This window comes from Aspergillus campestris (assembly GCF_002847485.1).
Source record: "Aspergillus campestris IBT 28561 chromosome Unknown P168scaffold_14, whole genome shotgun sequence".
NCBI lineage: Eukaryota > Fungi > Ascomycota > Eurotiomycetes > Eurotiales > Aspergillaceae > Aspergillus > Aspergillus campestris.
In genome coordinates, this window is record NW_020194349.1 from 295,925 (window position 1) to 316,098 (window position 20,174).

General features: G+C 49.9%; 7 protein-coding genes across 7 annotated transcripts; 4 read left to right on the top strand and 3 right to left on the bottom strand.

Annotated features, from left to right (window-relative positions):
* Positions 1–135: 135 nt before the first annotated feature.
* Positions 136–1,743, top strand: P168DRAFT_293391 (opsin family protein). Its single transcript, XM_024837800.1, has 5 exons — positions 136–485; positions 542–608; positions 658–1,145; positions 1,224–1,358; positions 1,420–1,743. Exons 1-5 carry the CDS (start codon positions 337–339, stop codon positions 1,499–1,501), a joined length of 921 nt encoding a protein of 306 aa, XP_024689095.1. The 5' UTR covers positions 136–336; the 3' UTR covers positions 1,502–1,743.
* A 664-nt stretch (positions 1,744–2,407) lies between these two features.
* Positions 2,408–4,003, bottom strand: P168DRAFT_243518 (uncharacterized protein; the record flags this gene model as incomplete). Its single annotated transcript, XM_024833865.1, has 3 exons — positions 2,408–2,900; positions 2,963–3,836; positions 3,886–4,003. 3 exons carry the CDS (start codon positions 4,001–4,003, stop codon positions 2,408–2,410), a joined length of 1,485 nt encoding a protein of 494 aa, XP_024689096.1.
* A 281-nt stretch (positions 4,004–4,284) lies between these two features.
* Positions 4,285–6,358, bottom strand: P168DRAFT_330322 (cytochrome P450). Its single transcript, XM_024841574.1, has 4 exons — positions 5,881–6,358; positions 5,784–5,818; positions 4,866–5,708; positions 4,285–4,811 (listed from the first exon to the last, which is right to left on the bottom strand). The coding sequence occupies exons 1-4, from the start codon at positions 6,272–6,274 to the stop codon at positions 4,290–4,292; spliced, it is 1,794 nt and encodes a 597-aa protein (XP_024689097.1). The 5' UTR covers positions 6,275–6,358; the 3' UTR covers positions 4,285–4,289.
* Positions 6,359–6,471: 113 nt separating this feature from the next.
* Positions 6,472–7,953, bottom strand: P168DRAFT_275786 (40S ribosomal protein uS5). Its single transcript, XM_024835517.1, has 3 exons — positions 7,645–7,953; positions 7,198–7,455; positions 6,472–7,113 (listed from the first exon to the last, which is right to left on the bottom strand). The coding sequence occupies exons 1-3, from the start codon at positions 7,897–7,899 to the stop codon at positions 6,856–6,858; spliced, it is 771 nt and encodes a 256-aa protein (XP_024689098.1). The 5' UTR covers positions 7,900–7,953; the 3' UTR covers positions 6,472–6,855.
* A 384-nt stretch (positions 7,954–8,337) lies between these two features.
* Positions 8,338–9,294, top strand: P168DRAFT_330324 (Mpv17/PMP22 family protein; the record flags this gene model as incomplete). Its single annotated transcript, XM_024841575.1, has 5 exons — positions 8,338–8,348; positions 8,400–8,454; positions 8,508–8,613; positions 8,675–8,980; positions 9,034–9,294. 5 exons carry the CDS (start codon positions 8,338–8,340, stop codon positions 9,075–9,077), a joined length of 522 nt encoding a protein of 173 aa, XP_024689099.1. The 3' UTR covers positions 9,078–9,294.
* A 113-nt stretch (positions 9,295–9,407) lies between these two features.
* Positions 9,408–11,086, top strand: P168DRAFT_307435 (eukaryotic translation initiation factor 4E). Its single transcript, XM_024839107.1, has 3 exons — positions 9,408–9,978; positions 10,037–10,108; positions 10,181–11,086. Exons 1-3 carry the CDS (start codon positions 9,796–9,798, stop codon positions 10,646–10,648), a joined length of 723 nt encoding a protein of 240 aa, XP_024689100.1. The 5' UTR covers positions 9,408–9,795; the 3' UTR covers positions 10,649–11,086.
* A 4,018-nt stretch (positions 11,087–15,104) lies between these two features.
* On the top strand, positions 15,105–17,539 carry P168DRAFT_275793 (peptide MFS transporter). Its single transcript, XM_024835518.1, has 4 exons — positions 15,105–15,370; positions 15,612–15,937; positions 15,988–16,205; positions 16,259–17,539. Exons 1-4 carry the CDS (start codon positions 15,333–15,335, stop codon positions 17,411–17,413), a joined length of 1,737 nt encoding a protein of 578 aa, XP_024689101.1. The 5' UTR covers positions 15,105–15,332; the 3' UTR covers positions 17,414–17,539.
* Positions 17,540–20,174: the final 2,635 nt, after the last annotated feature.

The window sequence follows — 20,174 nt, forward strand, 5'->3', positions numbered from 1 at the left end:
CAAAAAACATAACCAGCCAGGTTGCAAACATCCCAGTCATTGCAGTCGCAGGAGCGCATTTCCACGGGGTCCGCAGACGTGGGGAGAAACGAGATTGGCCGGCGCGGGAGGAGCATCGGATGTCGATGACGACAGCGTCGAGGTCAGCATGACGCGGAGTGTAACGTCTCCATCTGCTTTCCTTAAATCCTTCATTTCTCTCGTTTCTTCATTCTTGACTATTCAACTGAAGAAGGACTGTGCATACATTGTCTGGACTGTTCTGGCTGTCTGTAATTTGCAACTTATTCCGTCAATACTAACTTAGTATACTCCATCCACAACAGTACACTCACCATGATTGAAGCCATCGACACAGCTATGAAGACCAAAACCCATCCTCTGCCGCCCACGACGGCTCCAACCTCGGTGGCGCCCATTCCCACCGTGATCCCGGGCACGCCGTTCTTCCAGGAGCTCCATTCGACGGGGCATCGCACATTGTGGTATGTACACGAAGGTTCAGTCTAACGATAGGGCTGTAGCTAACCATCATGAACAGGGTGGTAACCGTCCTCATGGCCATCTCCTCTGTCGTCTTCTACGTTCTCGCTGCGCGTGTACCGCTGGTACGTTGACCCCCTCCCCCAATACAATATACCTCTTAACAACCCACAGCCCAGACGAGTCTTCCACACCATCACCTCAATCATAACCACCATCTCCTTCATCATCTACCTAGCAATGGCCACCGGCGAAGGCACAACCTACAAGCATGACATCCTGCGGCACGCCAACAAGCACGTCCCCGACACCCACGACGACATCTTCCGCCAAGTCTTCTACCTCCGCTACATCAACTGGTTCCTGACCGAGCCGCTCCTGCTCTTCAACCTGTCTCTGGTCTCCGGCCTCCCAGGCGCGCACCTGCTCACGGCCGTAGCAAGCGACTACGTCATGCTGGCGTCGGGTCTGCTGGGCACATTCGCAGGCCACACCGCGCGCCGCTGGGTGTGGTTCACTATCAGTGCGATCGGGTACCTGGTTACGGTTTATCAGATTGGGGTGAATGGATCGCGTGCGGCGAGTCGCAAGGATGCGCAGACGAAGCGCTTCTTTGGGTCCATGGCTGGGGCGACGTTGTTGGTTAGGGCGTTGTATCCTATGTATGTCCTCTTCTTTCCCGTGTTTCCGAGTTATTTCCAGTTTTTCTTGATTTGAATGAGGCATGCTAATTTTGTTAGTGCTATCGCCGGCGGCGCTCTGGCGCTGAAGATCGGCGTCGATACGGAGAGTGTGCTCTTTGCTATCCTTGATATTTTCAACCAGGGTATTGTCGGATACTGGCTGTTGCTGTCTCATGACAGCACTCCTGAGATGTACGCTCTATCCTTCCTTTTTCATTCTACTATTTGATTATCATGTGCTAACTAGATGAAGTGCCATGTACATCGACGGCTTCTGGTCCAACGGGGTCGGCAACGAGGGTGCAATCCGGATTACCGAGGAAGATGGAGCTTAAGTTCGACAGCGTGGCTGTGGAACAGGATGGAGATGATCAGTGTGGTGTTGTTACCTACAGTACACTGAGGATGGATAACGAAGAGAGTACAAAGGAAAAGTGGTAGCATCAAGTTCGAAAAGTGTTTCGATGGATAATTCGAGGAATGTTGTCGACGAGGACAGTAAGACAACTGGAAGATAGGTAGTACATTTGATTAGGACAGTATGTAATGGCATAATCTATTTGTGTAATTAAGTAACTGATATGCTATCTTGTCTTTCGCATTGCTACATTCTCTTCCTGGATGATGAGGCTGAGTATCGTACGTTAATTGATTGAAACAGCAAATCTTTACAAAGCTGAGTCAGATATAAAATCCCCAATTTACACCGTGTCTACAAAGTAGTATATGCCTACTAAGTCAGTAGAACTTGCACTACACTGTACTCAGACTCCACATCAGTCAGACTTATACATGCACACCGTAGTCCCTATGTCTAGTACTAAGCGATGACGGAAATCAAACAGGAATGCGTCCCTGTGCGTCTCCATAGGCCTTTGCAAAGTAGATTTTGACATATTTTGCAGATTCAGGTCGACTTACATAGTATGATGATCTGCAACTGAAGTGGGCTCTTATCTATAGATGAGGTTATCTGATCGGGTGTTAGGGCTGGGTGGGCCCAATTACTGTTAAGAGGCAGTCATTGATGGTTACTTTGGTAAAGATTGAGTCAGGTATGGAGTCTGTTTCTCTGGTAGGAAAAAGAGAGAGCACTAGTATTTAGAAATCAGTTGTGCTTTGGATATGTGGTAATCTAGTTGAGCTAGACATGTCCCGCAGTGCCTCAAGATATCAAAATCTGATCCATATCGGTGAAATTCCATCACAGATACACCATCTGTCTCCAATACTCTTCACACCTAGATCTTCTTGTTGACGATATGTCCCATCTTGTGATCATGCCCTCCCCGTCTGTTCCTCTCTTCTCCACGTCCCTTCTTATCACCCTCCTTACCACAATCCAATCTTCTTCCCCTATCCTTACTACCACCCTTCCCAATCTCAACAACTCTAAGCTCCATCTTCAGATCCACCCACCTCCCAAAAACCATTTTCCCCTCCACTCGACGCGGAAAACGTACAATAACCTTCTTCATCGCGCGACAGAGATAGAAACCCGCGTCAACGCAGTCATCCTTGAAATTCACACACTGGAGCCTCTGCGGATCAAACCAGTGCAGGAAGGGGTCCGCGTCGACGACAAAGCCGGTCAGAACGAGCGTCTTGATAGACAGACGGTTGAGCGTGCGTCCAGTCGCCATGGCGCGGACTTTGGCTTTTTCAATGGCGAGTTTGTCGAGGTATTCGCCCCAGCCGATGTTGGGGTCGAGGGTGCCGGTGCCGTTTTGGCCGCTATACAGTTATCAGTAGTCTAGGGGGGTCATGGGGATTGGCGGATGGGTAAGGGGACATACTAGTAGACCGGCTCACCATAGTGCGCCTTGCTCATCTGCCATCCACCTTTCATAAAAGGCCACTTGTAAACGGCAGTACGACTATACCTCGGCGGCAGGGCCATGTCCAGCTCCAGCTCCTCGAGGTTCGTGTTCAACCATGCCGCCTGCCAGATATACTGCTGGTAGGAGTGCAACATGCCTGTGAGTTTCAGCACGCGAAGGTTGCGAAAGACACACAGAGAGGCCATTTCCTCGACGGGCAGTTTGGTTGGCGCTCTCTGTTTTGAGTCGTCGTCATTATCACCATCGTCGTCGTCATCTGACTCCTGGGTGAGGTCAATAGGCCAGAACACGTCCAGCCCTAAAACTCTTCTATCCTTCGGAATAGTATCCCACTGGTCTCCACCGCGGAAACTCATGAGCGGCTTAGCCGGGGTGGCTTGATCAGCTGGGATCAGCACAGGGGAAGGCGGACGAGTGATCCTCTCCGAGGACTTTTCTCTCCTCAGGAAGCTCATTCTGTGGAGGGATCTGCGCAGGAGGGAGTTCGAGCGCCGTCTTTCGACGTCTTTCTTGGGGAAGATGGCGCGAGACTGGGACCGGGCGCGTCTGGGTTCGCTGATGGCGTGTTCTTCCTGTTCCTCTTCGTCGTCGGAGGCCAAGGTGATGGAAAAGGTAGGACGGCCGAAGATGGGACGGCTGGTTCTGGTGAAGGGTAGTCCTAGGGCGTCGCTCATGGAGAAACGCCGTCGGTGTGTTTTTTGAATGTTCGCGTGTTCGTTGTCAGGGACGGACTCGACGACGCTGGAGTTGGTGCTCGCGGCCTGAGAGCGCAGGTTCTGGTCTGAGCCGATCTTGAAGGGGAATCTGGTGTGGATTATTTGGTCGTGGTCTATGGATCTTAGTGAGTGGCGGATAGGAGGAAATAGGATGGAATTCACCGTCAATATCATTGCTGGTTCTCTGGTACTCCTCTGCGTCTTTCCAGAAATCTTCTCCCAGCAGAGTGGCTCTCCAGTGAAGAGGGTGATCTTCGATCCTGATCGTTTCGTCCTCCATTTTGAGAGATATGGTGAGATCGCCACGGCGATGAGTGTGAGTGAGTGAGAGGAGTGGAAGACAGCGGAATATGGGAGGAGGAAACAATCTCTCCAGACTGAGGGACATTCACTTACTATCACAGGTGTATACAGTGATAGCAGTGGATGAACCACTCTTTGTTGCCTGTTGTAGAACTGAACAGTCACTCTATCCTCCTACAGTTATGCTCCTTATTCCAGAAATGCCCAAGTAGATCAATTTGAAACAACTTAATACAAACACATTGAATACCATGAAAGAATAACTATCGCCTCACAAACCTCAACGGCACAGTCTCCTGCATAGCCAGCGTCAGCACAGTCAAGCTTTCCCCCAGCACCCTCTCAGCATCCATACGCCCCTTCGCCGTATTATCCTCCAGCTCCACACGATACCTTCCAAAAAGCACAGCCACAGCAACCACGTACTCCACCTGCGCGAATTTCTTCCCCAAACAAGCACGGAACCCATCACTGAAGGGGATATACGCGCCGCGCACCGGCTTATGGACACTGCGAAATTCGAGCCCGGGGACAGAAAGGCCAGGCAGGTCCGCGTTCTGGGCTAGGAAGCTGTCCTTGTTTCGCGCGTCCCATCGTTGAGGATGGAATTCGCGAACGTCGTTGCCCCAGTACTCTTCGGAGTAGTGTAGGGCGTTGGCGTCCAGTGTGACGCTCACTTTAGGGGGGAGCACGTAGGATTTGTCACCGTGGACGAGGCGGCTTGGGGTGGCGCCTGTCCATTTGGGGATGCTTGTTACGGGTGGGTAGAGGCGCATGGTTTCCAGCTGTGGGCTATTAGATGGAGCTCTCTCTCTCTTGAGCCAGATCGATAGACATACCATGATGCAGAGCGGGGCGACCAGTTTGGGGAACATGTCGGCGTAATCCCAGCTGGCTGGGTCAGACGAAGCACCCTGCGTGGCCTCGACAATACCCTTGTAGAGCCACTCCTGGGCATCCTGGTTCAAAGCCAACAACACCAAGGTGTATCTCAGCGTCGTCGCGACGGTCTCATGTCCCGCGAGAGTGAAAATAAACGCATTACCAACAACCTCGCTATCAGAAAAACCAACATCTTTAGACCCCGTCTCCGCGGGACCAGCATTCCTCGCATGGTCCCTAGCAGCGAGCATCCCCTGCAACAAGTCCGACTTACTCTCCCTATCGCCCACAACTCTCGCAGCCTCGCCCCTATCAACCAACTTGTGCAAATAAGCCCCCAAATCCCGATGCGCCGCGAACTCTTGCTTGAAAAACGGCACCAGCGCCCTAGGCATCCAAGCAGGCAAGATCATATGAGCCGCCAAAATAGCCTTCAAGTGCGTATTCATGTACGCGACGACTCCCCTAAACGTCAAACTAAACCCCGGCGCCGGCGGCACAGTATCTTTAAAGATATCGTCCGGCGCGGTGGCCGTCTTTTGCGGAACAGGCTTAAAGGGCATATGCACGCCGAACCCAGCGCTGGAGAAGATGTTCAGCGTGAACTTGAGAATGTCCTCTCTGCTGGTGCGCACCATCATTGTGTCATTGGATTCGTCGACGGCAGACGTGCATTCGCGCCAATGCTCGATCATCTCGGTTGTCTGCCGGATTGATTGAGTCCAGACGAGCGCGTTGTTCTTCTCGTTGAATGCTGTGGCTGTGTGGCGGCGATGGCGCGCCCATTCGGTGTCCTTGCACTATACACTGTCAGATATACATACATATAGATATAGTTATACATCGAAGGGGGCATATAAGAGATAGGAGCATACCGTAACGAGGTTCGGCCCATATAAACCAAGAACATCTACCAGCATCAGCATCAGCGTCTCCAGCAAACCACCGCAAAACAACCACCCAGCTACTCACCATACATCCAAGTCGGCTTCGGAAAGTCCTGTCGCGCATTAAACACATCAGCAGCGACCTCGGCATCGCCAACGTGACACATAACCCCATCGGGGTTAACAACAAGATGCACCGAACCGCGGCGCTTGAACTGGCGATTCTTGACCGTCCATCGCTTATCGAACGTGTTGTCGTTGAATGCGTCGGCCAGCCAGCCAGGAAGACACTGATCCACGATATAGCGGGCCCATTTCGTGGTAACGAGAATTGGTACGATGGTGCCGGTGCCTTTGAGGGGGAAGACTACGTAGGGGAGACCTATGCGCTGGGCGATGCGCACGTTTCGGTGCAGCTTTTGGATGAAGCTGAGGGTGGACCAGACTAGAAGGCATAAGATTGCGGTGGTCCAGATCATGGTGACGGTGGTATGTATAGGGGTGTTTTTTTCCAGTCGAGCAAGGCTGGAGAGTTTGACATGGGCTTGCTTCGTCCATGTGGGAGGGGAATGGAATTCGCTACTCCGCGTTTCTGGGCGGAATGAAGCGCCGGACTACCACCCTTGCAGGGTTATTGCAAGCGATGGGGATCTACATGTTGGATGTAGCCTTGCGACTGGCCGTTCGCATCGGGACCTTGTTGATATCAGACTTGGCGTCATTACGGCCGTATAGAGCGAAATGCGATGCCATATCACCGTCCGCATAGCTCTGGGCCCTACAACATCCAATCAAAAATCTAATCCGATCCAAGATCTGAATGGCGAAGGAGCTGCTTATTGTCTTCACGCTAATTTTGCTTTTTTTTTGTTCCCCTACCCGTAATTACATCCGTAGACACCGTAAAGTCGCGTAGTCGAGCGTGATTCGAGCCAACTCCTCCCGAGCCCGTTCGGTTCTCTTGCCATGATCAAGGTGATTCCATCGGATAGGAAAGAAACCAGTAGGTCAAAAACAATCATGAAAATTTATTCCCGTAACTGCACTGCGCTGCACTACCCTAGTACTTCTTGCCCTGACGCAGGACGTCACCGAACTCCTCCAGGGGGCTCCGGATGAGCTTGGTCTCCTGCCACAGGTTGGGGGTGAGGAAGCCGTAGGAGTTGATGACGGCGACGAAGGTGGCCTTGAGGGTGTTCTCGAGGGTCTTGGTGGAACCAGACGACTGGGTGTAGGCGTCCTGGACACCGGCGAGCTGAAGCAGACGCTTGACGGCGGGGGAGGCAACGAGGCCAGTACCACGGGGGGCGGGGATCAGCTGTTCCAAAATCATGTCAGTTAGCTATTCGCGCACGGGCCTTCAAAGCCATGGGGGACAAATTCGGGGAGTCGCAAAACGTACACGGACGGTGACGGAACCACACTTGGCGCTCTGCTTGACGGGCAGAGAGTGAGGCTCACCCAGGTTGGAGCCCCAGTAGCCTCGGCGGACGGGCAGGACGGCGAGCTTGGCGATGGTGATGGCGGCACGGATGGCGGTCGCGACTTCCTTGGAGGTCTTGATACCGAGACCGATGTGACCCTCGGAGTCACCGATGACAACGACGGCCTTGAAACGGGTACGCTGACCGGCACGGGTCTGCTTCTGGACGGGCTTGATCTGTAGGGGAGGAAGAAAAATGCGTTAGTCTTGTCCCATCGATCCAATTCCATGCCAAATCGCGATTTCATATATCTCCCTCCTCTTTCGATGCGCTCTTCCAGCGCTTCCATCTGTCGCATTTTCCAATTGATATATCCACCGCGATTGACCATATCGTATCCTCAAGAAAAAGGTGATCGTCCGTACCTTCATGACCTCATCCTTCAGCTTGGGCAGGAAGAAGTCCACAATCTGGTACTCCTTCACGGGCAGAGAGTGCAGGTAGATCTGCTCCATGCTGGTGATCTTGCCGGCCTTGACGAGACGGCCCAGCTTGGTCACAGGCTGCCACTCCTTCTCCTCCTTGGGGCCACCACGACGTCCACGGCGACCACGGCCACGGCCACGGTCACCACCGCGCGAGCCAAATCCTCCACGTCCACGGGGGGCAGCGTCAGCCATCTTGGATGTATTAAAGAATCCGAAGGGGGTGGTATCGGACTTGTCGTGGGAGGGGTTGTCGACGTCGAGGTTGACTTTTTTTCGGGGGTCGCACTTCACTATCCACGACTTGTTTAGGGTGAACCCACGGGAAATTTCGCTGGGGCGGGTGGGTTAAGCGAGCTGGAACCCTATACCCTAGGCGGTGGGCCGAATGGGGTAATTACAAGTCACGTGGTAGGGCTCCACCGGATTGCCCGTTTGGGATGTCCGGGCCAATCGTCTTGCTTTGTTGTTTGATCTTCTTATCGTGGATAACTTTGACATACTCCGTAGTTACTCCATACTACTCTGGACTCCGTATATCACTCCATACTGAGGTGTCTCCGATCGACTGTATTTCCTTCATTCCCTTGTATATACATTACTTTTGTGGAATCTTCCTCTGTAGAGATAAACATGCTGCGGTGGTATGTTCCTGAACCTTGTTCCTGATGCTCATACTCATTCGTCCGTTCCAGGTGGCAGGCAACACTGGCCAAGTCGCCCATCCTCACGGCCAGTGTCAGCAGTGCTGTACGTCTCTCTGTCTAGTATTTGAATGGTCTGTTTTATACTCACAATTGCAGGTTCTTTTCGGCAGCGGTGATGTACTCGCGCAACAGGCCGTCGACCGCAAAGGATGGGAAAAGCACGATATGGCCAGAACCGGTCGCATGGCCCTCTACGGAGGAGGTACCTTTTGATCCGATCTGATTATTCTCGATTGAATGGTCTAGCTGATGCGACCCAACAGCGATCTTCGGTCCTGCCGCGACGACGTGGTTCAGCTTTCTGCAGCGCCATGTCGTGCTGAAGAGCAAGACGGCCACCCTTGTGGCCCGTGTGACTGCAGACCAGTGTCTCTTCACTCCTACCCATCTCACTTGCTTCCTGTCGTCCATGGCTATCATGGAAGGCAGCGACCCCGTGGAAAAGTGGCGCAACAACTTTCTTCCCAGTTACAAGGCCAATCTCGCCATCTGGCCGTTCGTGCAGGGAGTGAACTTTACCTTTGTCCCGCTGGAGTTTCGAGTGCTGGTTGTGAACGTGGTTGCCTTGGGTATGCTCTTGTTGAATCATTCCTTTCGAATCATACATGCTAACGGTGGATAGGCTGGAACTGCCTTTTGAGTGTGATCAACAGCGGTGACCAATGATTGTCACGTTACTTTGAAAGACGACTTTAGAGATACCCCTTGCTTTCCAGTTTATACATGTCGCCATCTCATTGGATCCTGAGGGATATAGAGGTATTCTTGGCTTTATTCTTTCGGGCGCATTCAGGTATAGTTGTTCCTGCAGTGGTTCGGGAGCCATGATCATGGGGTTCAGGACCTGTATGATATTTCATTCGTACATACAAGTATCACCATCAGTAGCTCATATTCAATTTGATATACAACCAGTAACAAAGAAAAGATGGTGGAGTGACCCATGGTCACCTATAATTAGGGCTGGAGTTCGGGCCAGTCGTCCCCAGCCTATAAGATGCCCGTAAAAAACGAGGGCGACCCAAACAGGCAAAGTTCGTGTCCCGCCGCCAACTGCGCATCTCCAACTTCAAAACTTCATATTGCCATTATCCAGGATCGCTCGACCCTCCCCCACGACCCCTAACCCACTCCTCCTTGTGATTCTGCCTGGAGCAGACTATTTGACTTGCGTGGATCCAACGGCGCAGTCTATCGTCTATCTTGAGTATCTCCACGGGTGGCTCTTTCCTCCGGCGACCGCCTCCAATCTCGATTCAAATTTTGCCCACCGAGACTTTTTCGTCACCAACAACGATCCCGCCTGACACCGCCTTCACCCTCACCTTGGATAATTTCCCTCTACGCTTCACTTCCGTCGAACGCTTTATATCCACCATCCATCATGGCCGCTGTCGAGAACCCCCCTGCCCCGGTGACCAACGAGAACACTGCTCCCGCCACCGAGCAGAATGAGAAGGCAAATGGCGACACCGTCACCGTCTTCCATGACCCCGAAAACTTCAACGTGAAGCATCCGCTCATGCACGAGTGGACGCTGTGGTTCACCAAGCCTCCCAGTGGCAAGGTATGGAGACGGATAACTCGCAATCTGACGATGGCGACTGACTTACGAAATGATATAGGGCGATAACTGGAACGATCTGTTAAAGGAAGTTGTCACGTTCAACTCGGTGGAGGAATTCTGGGGAATCTATGTATGCTTGGCATCTTCCTTTCTTGTCTCTGCTTTTGACTTTCAATCCATTTACTGACGGTTCACGTGTCAGAACAACATCACGCCCACCTCCGAGCTCGGCCTCAAAGCCGACTACCACCTGTTCAAGAAGGGTATCCGACCGGAGTGGGAAGACCCCCAGAACAAGCACGGCGGCAAGTGGTCATATTCCTTCAAGGAGAAGCGCTCGGTACCGATCGATGAGCTGTGGCTGCACGCCCAGCTGGCCGCCATTGGCGAGACCCTCGAGGGTGATGAGGATAACGAAGTGATGGGTGTTGTTGTGAACGTGCGCAAGGGCTTCTACCGTGTCGGTCTCTGGACCCGGACGGTCGGCAAGAGCATCCCCGGCGACAAGAACTCCCGCACCCCCGCCCAGGGCAAGGACATTCTCGAGAACATCGGCCGGCGGTTCAAGGAGGTCCTGCGCCTGAAGGAGGCGGATGTTGTGGAGTTCTCGGGTCACACGGACAGCGCGCACAGCGGCAGCACGCGGGCAAAGGCCAAGTACTCTGTCTAAGGCAGTGAACAATGGGACACTTTCTCAACCGTGATTGAGGCTGGACTCCGCCTGTTTTCCGGTCCGGTCATGGGAGATGGGGTGTGGCCATAGGATGATGATGATGGAACGAGACTGCTCTTAAATTTAACGGGGCACCGAACTGGGTTGGACACGGCCTGTGGGCATTCTGCCACGATGGTATTATATCAAGTCGTCGGCACCAACGGCATGTATCTTTCCTTGACACGTATTCCTGATGAGGTTTATACCAATTTTCTTTCAGTCTTCCACCAAGCAACACAAAAAAAAAAGTTCTAAAATTCCTGTATTCCTGCATGAGGTGTGTGTTTCATGGGCGTTCTTATTTCGCGATGCTCATAGATACCGAATATTAACATTGGGATTTTGATTGATTGATTTCTACTTGCCTGAATTGATATTGCGTTTGATTTTGATGAGGTATGCTCTATCAAATTGATCATTCAGTTGTGACGGCTGCTTTGAACACATTCATCGACTGGGATGCCAGTTCAAATGGTTCTATTGTAAACGGTGTATGTTCTAAAAGCAAATTTCACCGAAGACTGGCAGTCTATTGCTATCCAACGCACTACATCATAGTACCCTTCGCCTTGAACATTCGCCTTTATATCTAGGTAGTTATCTGGGCATTGAGTAAGGTTGAGGCTGGCAACGAAATAACTCCTCTATCGTTATCTCTTCAATTGATCAGTCGCTGCAGTAATCTTGTATGATTGTCGACAAAACAGTCAGTTGGTTGCCTGGTGCTTAGTTGCCGGTTCATGTGGCGAATATTGCATATATGGACTGCTTATTGGGTTGGCGTGATATGAATGTCTTTTGTTTGTGATACCTTGTACTCCTATTAGTAGTATTTATATAGTATTGATATTATTCGGTATTTATTTGGTACGTGTGTGTTTGGACATTGTGGTTTTGTACGTGGAACGGAGAAATGTAGAAGAGGTATATATATTGAAATGTTATGCAAGGAGGAGTATTTATTGCGCAATCACCAATAAAAAACTACATATTACATTCATTTGACCCAGATAGTTCCATGAAATGAGTCTACTAAAGTCGATGTATTTAATTTATATTGGGTATATCAGTCAGGTTAAGACCTATACCAAGCGTTGTTCAACGTTTTGGCGTAGCGGTCTTATAAATTTATCTTCCAAGCCTTTGTTACATGGCCTACTTTGACCTTGCCTCCTGCGAACACAGTGTATATGTGGCTAGCCGGCAGTATCTGGTAGAGAAGACGAGCTTCGCACTTTTTGATTCCCTTTTCCCGCGAATAGATGTCTAGCTTTTCTTGCTGTATATTTGAGCCCGAGAGGTGCTCGACAGGGTTGCAAGTCATGACTGTAGTACGCACCTGTGTATGAGCGAGGAGAAAGACATTTTCAGTTCAGGTCCTATCACTCGCGTAACCCGCGACAGCTACAGGATGACAGTTATAGAACAGGTATAGGTGAGAAGACAGGGTTCCTTATCTTGGCCCCCCGTGCCATGAAAGTAAAGGAGCTCATTCTTGGGTGCCATCCTTACTATCGATTGACCCATACAGACACGGGATGATTGATAAGCTGTAGTAGAAAATAATTGAATGCACAGTGTTGTCTGACGTAGCACCTGACACAAACTCCTCTCAGTATTTCAAAGCTAACATGTATTATATTGCGCTGTCGGATTGACTGGCGTGATATATCCCCAATCAGCAGATCAGTTAGATAGTAGCTATATCAAGTGCATCCTCGGCAGGCAATACTGGTTACTAGTAACATCATCGCCCAATATCAACGAATGTAAGCCAATACCAACGAATGTAAGCCGCATTCGCAAGCCTTTCCACATCTTACACCAAAAACGCCGCATAAGCAGGCATTTAATCTCCATACGAGATTAATCGCCACGATGTCACCCCTGGCGCTTGGTGGCGCAGTGAGAGGAAGCTGGGCGGGTCAGATAATTGCCTACTCTAGAAAAGGAATAATTCACTGGTTCCTTCGAGGGATGGTCCCGGCTGCTGTGTCACTGTGTTTCTTGGCATCTTATTTTTTTTTATAGGTTTATTGATAGAGACTGTGGGAAGTACCGTGAAATGGCGTCCTGGAGTCGGTACTCTCTTTGTGTCCACATCAGTGATTTGGATGATTCCTCAAGTCAATATGAAGTGCTGAATAGGAGATAGGAGGTATTGCCGTGTAGAGAGACGTATTCTTCTCTTCTATCACTCATTTCCAGAAATTTGATAACATCATGTGAGTCACTGCTTACTTTTTACCATATTGAGGAAATGAGCTCCATGGGTCAGAATCCCTCGATTGATTCTGTCCACGGGTCAAAGCATATGTATAGTATCTGACGGTAATTTCGTGATTCTCACGGCCTTGGAATACACCTTGATTCTCATGACTTTGGAATACATCGTAGACGACTGGTAGTAGGATTAAGATCTCTTTCACTTAGTCTAGTGTTACAACCATATTAGTATCACCCATCGATCTACAAAATCCAAGCTCATTTGCAGATCTAGTAAACCTATAGGCTGGAAAGAGTGCAATGTAGCCACGAGGATCTCCTAGTTCTGAGCTCATGGTGCCAGTGCCAGGACTGTTCGCCTGGAGCTAGAAGGAGTCCATTACTCTGTGAGGTTAACACGCGATTTGCTCACTCTCTGAATGGCCGTTGGTAGCTTGGCGCTTCGAGTTCAGAATACAATGGCACATGGTTTACCAGGATTGAGAGGATGATCGTGATTGACATGATAATCGTACATCGGCTTCAAAACTCCTAAACACTGGAGCCCCACCGTTGCTGGACCGGGGTGCGCGCATGTATCGCAACTAGTTAGGTACCAGACAGCTCTGAAGATAGTGAAAACAGTCCCGATAACCACTATATGGGGACATAAAAAATCCAGAGTGAGATGGGACGTTGTGGAAAGCAGCCTGGCTGATAAGGCCTCAATGTGCTATTATCAAGCTGGGTTGACCTCCGTCCAGTGACCTGCTGAGCTCCTGTATCTTCTCTCTGTGTCTCTTCTCTGCGTCTCTTCTCACCGTTCTTTTCTCTCCGCATCTCTTTCTAACAACTTACAGTTAATTGACCCACGTATCAAATCCAATGCAAGGAGTTTTTCAACCACTGCACAGACACACCATGTTCGACTACACACACAAACACATGCTGTCCACGCTGGCGGCTGGAACCGGCAGCTCGTCCGCCGCCCCACACCTTTAAGATTCAGGCCCCCAACGCCGCAGATTAAGTCGTCTGGATCAGACGAGTCGATAAAGTTGGCCACAATAAGATACAAGACGGCTGGGCTCGCAATTGGCTAAGGTTAGCATACAGGATGGGTCAATGACAACTCTCCCCGCATACCGGGGTAACCTCGCCAAAATTTTGGTGAAACCGCAGCATCAAACGCCTTCCTGACTGGGCCAAAGAACAGGGGTGAGGAGACTCAAGTGTGGTTCTGAGCTCAACCTCTCGGATTGCGCGAAGCGGGCGGAATCCGTCGCCAGGAAATTCGGTTGGTCGGAAATCGACGGCGTTGGATGGGTCGCCGACTGACAACCCCCCCCTGGTTGGACTATCACGCGGGGGGGGGCCGACATGAAAGAAAAGAAGATTTCCTGATGGACGGTTGATCCTGCGAGCGGGGACAAACGACATACGCTACTTCTGGCTTGTTTGTCGATAAGCCGACCCTAGCCACAACCTAACCCGAGCGAATTCAAAATTGGGTCCTCGGCGGACCGCAAATGAGAGCGGCCGTGCTTATCAACCTTGGCCAGTCCAGGGTCGAAAACCGTGCGCCGTTGCAGCTACTAAAGTGTTGATGTTACCTAAAAGAAACCTGCATATGGTTGGCCCTCCGGTGGCGACCAGAATCCTGGATAGGTTGTCATGGTGTGTGCTTGGGACGGTCATCTTCCACGGCCCCAGCCGAGGGAAGCTACTGTGGTTCACCATTGCGATCTAAGGGGCCCAGAAGCCACAATCTGTTGGCCGGTGAAGCACATCGCCAAAAACATTGGTAGCGGAATGGATCCCTTCGCTGTTAGTGGCCTGTCTGTTGATTTTTAGTGCGAAGCAGACCACGAGGGAAGGAAGATTTCAGTCGCTCCACCGGTAAACACCGACGGACTGCACTTTTCCCTCATGCAGCATAATCTAATTCCATGTCTCGGCCTTCCAGAAAGGCGCCCCCCACCCAATCACCGTCGTTATCGCTCGTTCCTCGGCTGATGCTTAATCCTGGCTTGACTTTTCCTTGTCATATCGTACCTCCATCCTGGGGGTTACATCCGTGGATGTTACTAGTTCTCGCGTCTAAACCACGCCACTAACCCTCGCCCTTGCCTTTTTATTTTATTTCTTTGGGCGGCGATGGGGACTCTAGTCCATTTTCTTCTTCCCTGTCTTATATTTTTTTGATTATTATTTTTTGGGAACTGAGTTTTCCCCTTTCGAGTCCAACCGATCGCGTGCGCCGGTTTCAGCGATAAGACTGTACCCCCCACCGACTGACCACTGCTATGTCACTATGAATATAAGGTGACGGTGGTCCCCGTCGACCTGCTGTCGCGCTTCTCTTTCAAGGACTCCTTCAGCCCTCGCTTCCCTTCTCCTTGCCTATCTGGGTTGATTCCCTTGCTCCTGCAAGATGTCTGAAAAACACGAGGTCACGGCCGATGATTCTCTGTAAGTACTCTATACTGTACATTCTTTTGCCTTTTTGGGCTTTTCTTTCGTTCTTTTTTCCCCTCTTTTTTTTTCTTTCCCTCTTGTATATCTTTTGTATAGAATATTTCCTTTTTTTTCATGTTTATTTATTCATTTGTTTGTTTGTTTTTTATATCCCTGTTTGAGTCTTCTGTTTCAGTTCACGAATCTTTACACTTTGCGTGATTGCCATACATGTACACCGTGCTAATTTTACTAGTCGGCCGGTCGATGCTGCTATCTCGCCGGCTGTGAATGAGAAGGAGGCCGAGGCAAATGAAAAGGCCCTGTCTGAGTCGCCCGAAGGTGACGAGCCTACAGAAGAGGAGGTTAAAACCCTTCGCCATGTTGCGGAGAATCTGCCCCTTGCTGCCTGGCTGGTCGCTGGTGTCGAGTTGTGCGAGCGGTTCACCTACTACGGCATGTCTGGTCTATTCCAGAACTACATCAATCTCCCTCTGGACGGCAGCAAAGGACGTGGTGCCTTGGGTATGGGTCACCAGGGCGCTACGGCCTTGTCGACTTTCTTCCAATTCTGGTGCTATGGTAAGGTTTTTGCTTCCGTGGATTTGACATCGACTGACCGTCATCACCAGTCACTCCAATCGTCGGTGCCGTGGTTGCCGATCAGTACCTGGGCAAATACAAGACCATCGTCTTGTTCTGTATTGTCTACATGGTTGGCTTGCTCGTCCTGGTTTGCACTTCGATCCCGACCGCCCTGGAAAATGGCGCTGGCTTGGGCGGTTTCATCGTAGCTATTCTCATCATTGGTCTGGGAACCGGTGGCATCAAGAGTAATGTTGCTCCTCTGGTAAGCAGCCCCTTTTATCGATATTTTTTGCCTGGTGCTGATCACGTATCTAGATCGCCGAGCAGTATAAGCGGAAGAAGATGGCCGTGACGACGACCAAGAAAGGCGAGCGGGTCGTCATCGATCCGGCTCTCACTATTCAGCGGATCTACATGATCTTCTACGGCTGCATCAACATCGGATCGCTGTCTTTGCTGGCCACGCCGTACATGGAGCGCGACGTCGGATTCTGGTCGGCCTTCCTGCTCTGTCTGTGCATGTTTTTCGTCGGTACCGTCGTCGTCATCGGCGGACGCAAACTCTACGTTGTCCGTCCTCCCCAAGGATCAATCATCACCGATGCCTTCAAGGCCCTCTGGATTATGATTGTGAACCGGAACATGGACGCCGCCAAGCCCACCTGGCAGGCCGCCAACGGCGGACGTCGGACCAATCTGCCTTGGGACGATCATTTCGTCGACGAGCTCAAGCGCGCTTTGGTTGGTTGCCGTGTCTTCTGCTTCTATCCGATCTACTGGGTCGTCTACGGACAGTTCTCCAGCAACTTCGTCACCCAGGCCGGCCAGATGGAAGGCCACGGGGTCCCCAACGATCTGATGCAGAACTTCGACCCCATTTCGATTCTCATCTTCATCCCGATCCTCGAGATGGGGGTGTACCCGCTGCTGCGCCGGATGCGCATCAACTTCCGCCCGATCACCCGTATCTCGCTCGGCTTCGTGGTGGCCTCGCTCGCGATGATGTACGCCGCCATCGTGCAGCATCTCATCTACTCAGCCGGACCCTGCTACGAAAGCCCGCACTGCGAATTGTCCCTGGTCGACGGCCAGTACATGGGCAACAACATTCACATCGCCATCCAGACGCCCGCCTACGTGTTCATCGGTCTGTCCGAGATCTTCGCCTCGGTGTCCGGTCTCGAGTACGCCTACACCAAGGCGCCGCTGTCGATGAAGTCCTTCGTCCAGTCCATGTACTTGCTCACCAACGCCTTCGGCTCCGCCATCGGTATGGCGCTGTCCCCGGTCGCCTACGACCCGGCCATCATGTGGATGTTCACCGGTCTGGCCTGCGCGTCCTTCGCCACCGGCTTCATCTTCTGGGGCCTGTACCACCACCTGAACGCGCAGGAAGATGAGATGAACGCGCTGGACCTGCAAAACGAAGGTGTGCAGGCGGTGCAGGCGGAGCATGAACAAAAGCAGTAGGCGGGCTGATGGATTTCGCTTTTCTCTTTTCCTTTCCTCTCTTCTCTTGATTCCCTTGTGTCTTTTTTTTTTTTTATTATTTTTTGTTCTTCTACTTGTATCGTAATATTCTTAATTCTCGCGAGGATATACTCTGTTGTTCGCGCGGGTGCGCGTCGGCACGCTGCTGAGCAGATGATATGACGAGACGGTGTATATAACCACGAAGTATAAAAACACGGAGTATGTGTTAATGTTGATTGTGGGGTGGTTACCACTTATCTATGATTGTAATAATGTAGCAATTTCCTTCAGCTTCTTCCTAGTAATGCTATTTTGATCGTACTCGCCTTGGCCTCTAGTGGCACTGGCACTAAGCTGGGGTTGGCTTCAGCTTTATCATAGAGGAAATAACGGGTTGGTACAACCATGCAATTATACTATAATGCAGTTGCAGAGAGTGTCAATATGAGGTCTAACCTAGGAATACTATCCAATCGCCAACCTACTAATCAGCCATGTGACAGGCTATACTCAGCTTGCATCGCATCAACCAAGACCCCTAACGCATAGTGGCTTCGTTTCATAACAGAATAGGTTAGTTTAAAACATTCCACCACACTTGAAGATGCACACGATTTTATTCAAGGTCTAACGAGCTCCGTTGAGTCGGTCGGATGGCTACGTCGACTCCGTCGATAGATATAACACTGAGGAATATCCAGGAAGCGCCTTGCCCAATCCAAAGACAGGGTTATAGCAAAGGAATGCAGATAGATATCATTAGGAGGTCAAAGCTATTGAATCAGACATAGATATCAACACCTATCTATGTATACCTCCACTGACACCGACTGTAGGGAGTACAGCGATGGTCTATGCTAGCATAGATCTCAGTCTTGCAGCCTTACTGCATGGCCATCAGAAAGACACGTAAGTAAGCAAATATATGCAGGTCCGCACTGACATACATACTTCCCGTCGTACCTAGGCGGTCCGTTCCATTGTCTAAGATGATATGTCACCCACTTAGGTGTAGATGTCGAAGATATTCTACCAATTGAATGGGTTTATTGGGTAGTTGTGCCGACGAGATCGCCGAGTTGCAGAAGTCTATCTACCGGGTTAGGGCTTACATTTGCATTACACTTCGGGTCTTGGTTTATTTTATTTATTCTTTCAAGATAGATTGGAATTGGTATGAAAGGACTTTCTAGAATATTACTAAGACTATCATTGAAGCGAACGGTGACATATTATCTTTATGGGCAAGTCTAGTGAGGGTATTTAGCAGGATATATAGTGTATAACTATAGTGTGTATATACTGTACTTCCCTACTCCCAACCATTGGTAAATCAAGCGAATTAAAGAGTGATACAGTGCTGTGGATTGAACAGACTGCAATTGCAAACATATTATAATTTTCAGTGGACATACTATGTTTGATGAGCTTGAACTAGAGGTATTGATTCTAGCCGTTTGAGAGCATGTATACTATGAACGGGGTTCCTGTCAGAGCGAACATGGATAGTCCGAGGAAATCGACTAGTTTGGTTGATCCGAGTATTTTTTCTTTGTATCTGGGATTATTACTATTTGCATATCGTAGTAAGAAGTATGATTGACTCTTGAGTTTGTCAAGTATCTCAGGGATATATGAGTAGTTCATGTTGTCTATTACCAACCTTATACCAAGCTTTCTGACACTCGGAACCAGTTCTTAGGTATGGTTGGCGTGTAGATTTCCTGCAGCTGATTATTTTAAGGGTTTGATGGCAAGTCGCCTCGTGTGGGTAGGGAGGTGGATAGAAGTGGAGTGGATGGGGGCTGTGCATCATCGTTGCCCTGAAGGTCACAACCTTAGTAACTACTGTATATTGAGTCAAGAAAATGAAGAAAATAGAAATAAAAATAAAAATAGAATAAAAAAATAGAAATCAGCCAGAATGAAATGAATATGAAGATAAATTAATCTATGTGAGGAGAGTGATATTAGCAGGAGGAAGAAAGGATACTTTACGAGGTAGAAGTGGTCCGAGTGGGGCGAGCGGCTGGGGGGAGATTGGGAGAGCTTCAGATTTGTTGCACGTTTGTTTGATTCTTCAGATAGGGATGGTCTATAGTATAGATATATAGTTTCAATGTTAGTGTACTCTGTAGGGACTAGGGAGAGATGTTTCACTGCTGACCTTTTCAACTGGATTGGACCTTATATAGAAAGGAGTGTATCAAGCACAATTAGATCATACTGCACAGCTCATGACGTGCAGACCTTGACTGTCCGGATGGCCGGATGTCATCATCTGATACAGAGTAATTCAATAACTACTCCCATGATAAGGAGATGGGAGACAGAAGAGGATGGTCTATTTAAACTAGTCAAACCCATTGGTTTCAGTGAATCATGTATGAAAGAATAGGGGACTCGAAGATCATCGCCCGGTCTGTGCTTCCAACTGAAATAAAAATCAAACCCCTAACTAGTATATTCACCCCTAATGAAAGGAAAATTCTGAATCAAGTCAATCAATAGAGTAGAGATAGAATAGAGAGTAGAATAGAGCTAGAATAGAGAGTAGGATAGAGAATAGGTAGAATAGAGAACTCCCTAGAGAAGAAGATGAATAAATCGGAATAGATTAATCAGAATTGTGAAGGTCCAGACTGGCCGTCACACCTTGGCCGCCTTAGGTTTCTCTCTCTCTCTCTATCCTCTCTCTCCTACACTTTTCTCTCTCCTACACTCTCTCTTCCTCCAACTCTCTCCCTCTTACACACTC

What these genes read in the sequence shown, in the direction of transcription:
- P168DRAFT_293391 (XM_024837800.1), top strand. Translation starts at nt 337, where the DNA reads ATGATTGAAGCCATCGACACAGCTATGAAGACCAAAACCCATCCTCTG. An exon ending in GTTAGGGCGTTGTATCCTAT is followed by an intron (nt 1,146 to 1,223) that starts GTATGTCCTCTT and finishes TAATTTTGTTAG; the next exon opens with TGCTATCGCCGGCGGCGCTC. An exon ending in CATGACAGCACTCCTGAGAT is followed by an intron (nt 1,359 to 1,419) that starts GTACGCTCTATC and finishes AACTAGATGAAG; the next exon opens with TGCCATGTACATCGACGGCT.
- P168DRAFT_330322 (XM_024841574.1), bottom strand. Translation starts at nt 6,274, where the DNA reads ATGATCTGGACCACCGCAATCTTATGCCTTCTAGTCTGGTCCACCCTC. An exon ending in ATGGGCCGAACCTCGTTACG is followed by an intron (nt 5,709 to 5,783) that starts GTATGCTCCTAT and finishes GACAGTGTATAG; the next exon opens with TGCAAGGACACCGAATGGGC. An exon ending in TCGCCCCGCTCTGCATCATG is followed by an intron (nt 4,812 to 4,865) that starts GTATGTCTATCG and finishes AATAGCCCACAG; the next exon opens with CTGGAAACCATGCGCCTCTA.
- P168DRAFT_275786 (XM_024835517.1), bottom strand. Translation starts at nt 7,899, where the DNA reads ATGGCTGACGCTGCCCCCCGTGGACGTGGAGGATTTGGCTCGCGCGGT. An exon ending in TGAAGGATGAGGTCATGAAG is followed by an intron (nt 7,456 to 7,644) that starts GTACGGACGATC and finishes CCTCCCCTACAG; the next exon opens with ATCAAGCCCGTCCAGAAGCA. An exon ending in GTGGTTCCGTCACCGTCCGT is followed by an intron (nt 7,114 to 7,197) that starts GTACGTTTTGCG and finishes ATTTTGGAACAG; the next exon opens with CTGATCCCCGCCCCCCGTGG.
- P168DRAFT_307435 (XM_024839107.1), top strand. Translation starts at nt 9,796, where the DNA reads ATGGCCGCTGTCGAGAACCCCCCTGCCCCGGTGACCAACGAGAACACT. An exon ending in CCAAGCCTCCCAGTGGCAAG is followed by an intron (nt 9,979 to 10,036) that starts GTATGGAGACGG and finishes GAAATGATATAG; the next exon opens with GGCGATAACTGGAACGATCT. An exon ending in AGGAATTCTGGGGAATCTAT is followed by an intron (nt 10,109 to 10,180) that starts GTATGCTTGGCA and finishes TTCACGTGTCAG; the next exon opens with AACAACATCACGCCCACCTC.
- P168DRAFT_275793 (XM_024835518.1), top strand. Translation starts at nt 15,333, where the DNA reads ATGTCTGAAAAACACGAGGTCACGGCCGATGATTCTCT. An exon ending in GTCACGGCCGATGATTCTCT is followed by an intron (nt 15,371 to 15,611) that starts GTAAGTACTCTA and finishes TAATTTTACTAG; the next exon opens with TCGGCCGGTCGATGCTGCTA. An exon ending in AGAGTAATGTTGCTCCTCTG is followed by an intron (nt 16,206 to 16,258) that starts GTAAGCAGCCCC and finishes TCACGTATCTAG; the next exon opens with ATCGCCGAGCAGTATAAGCG.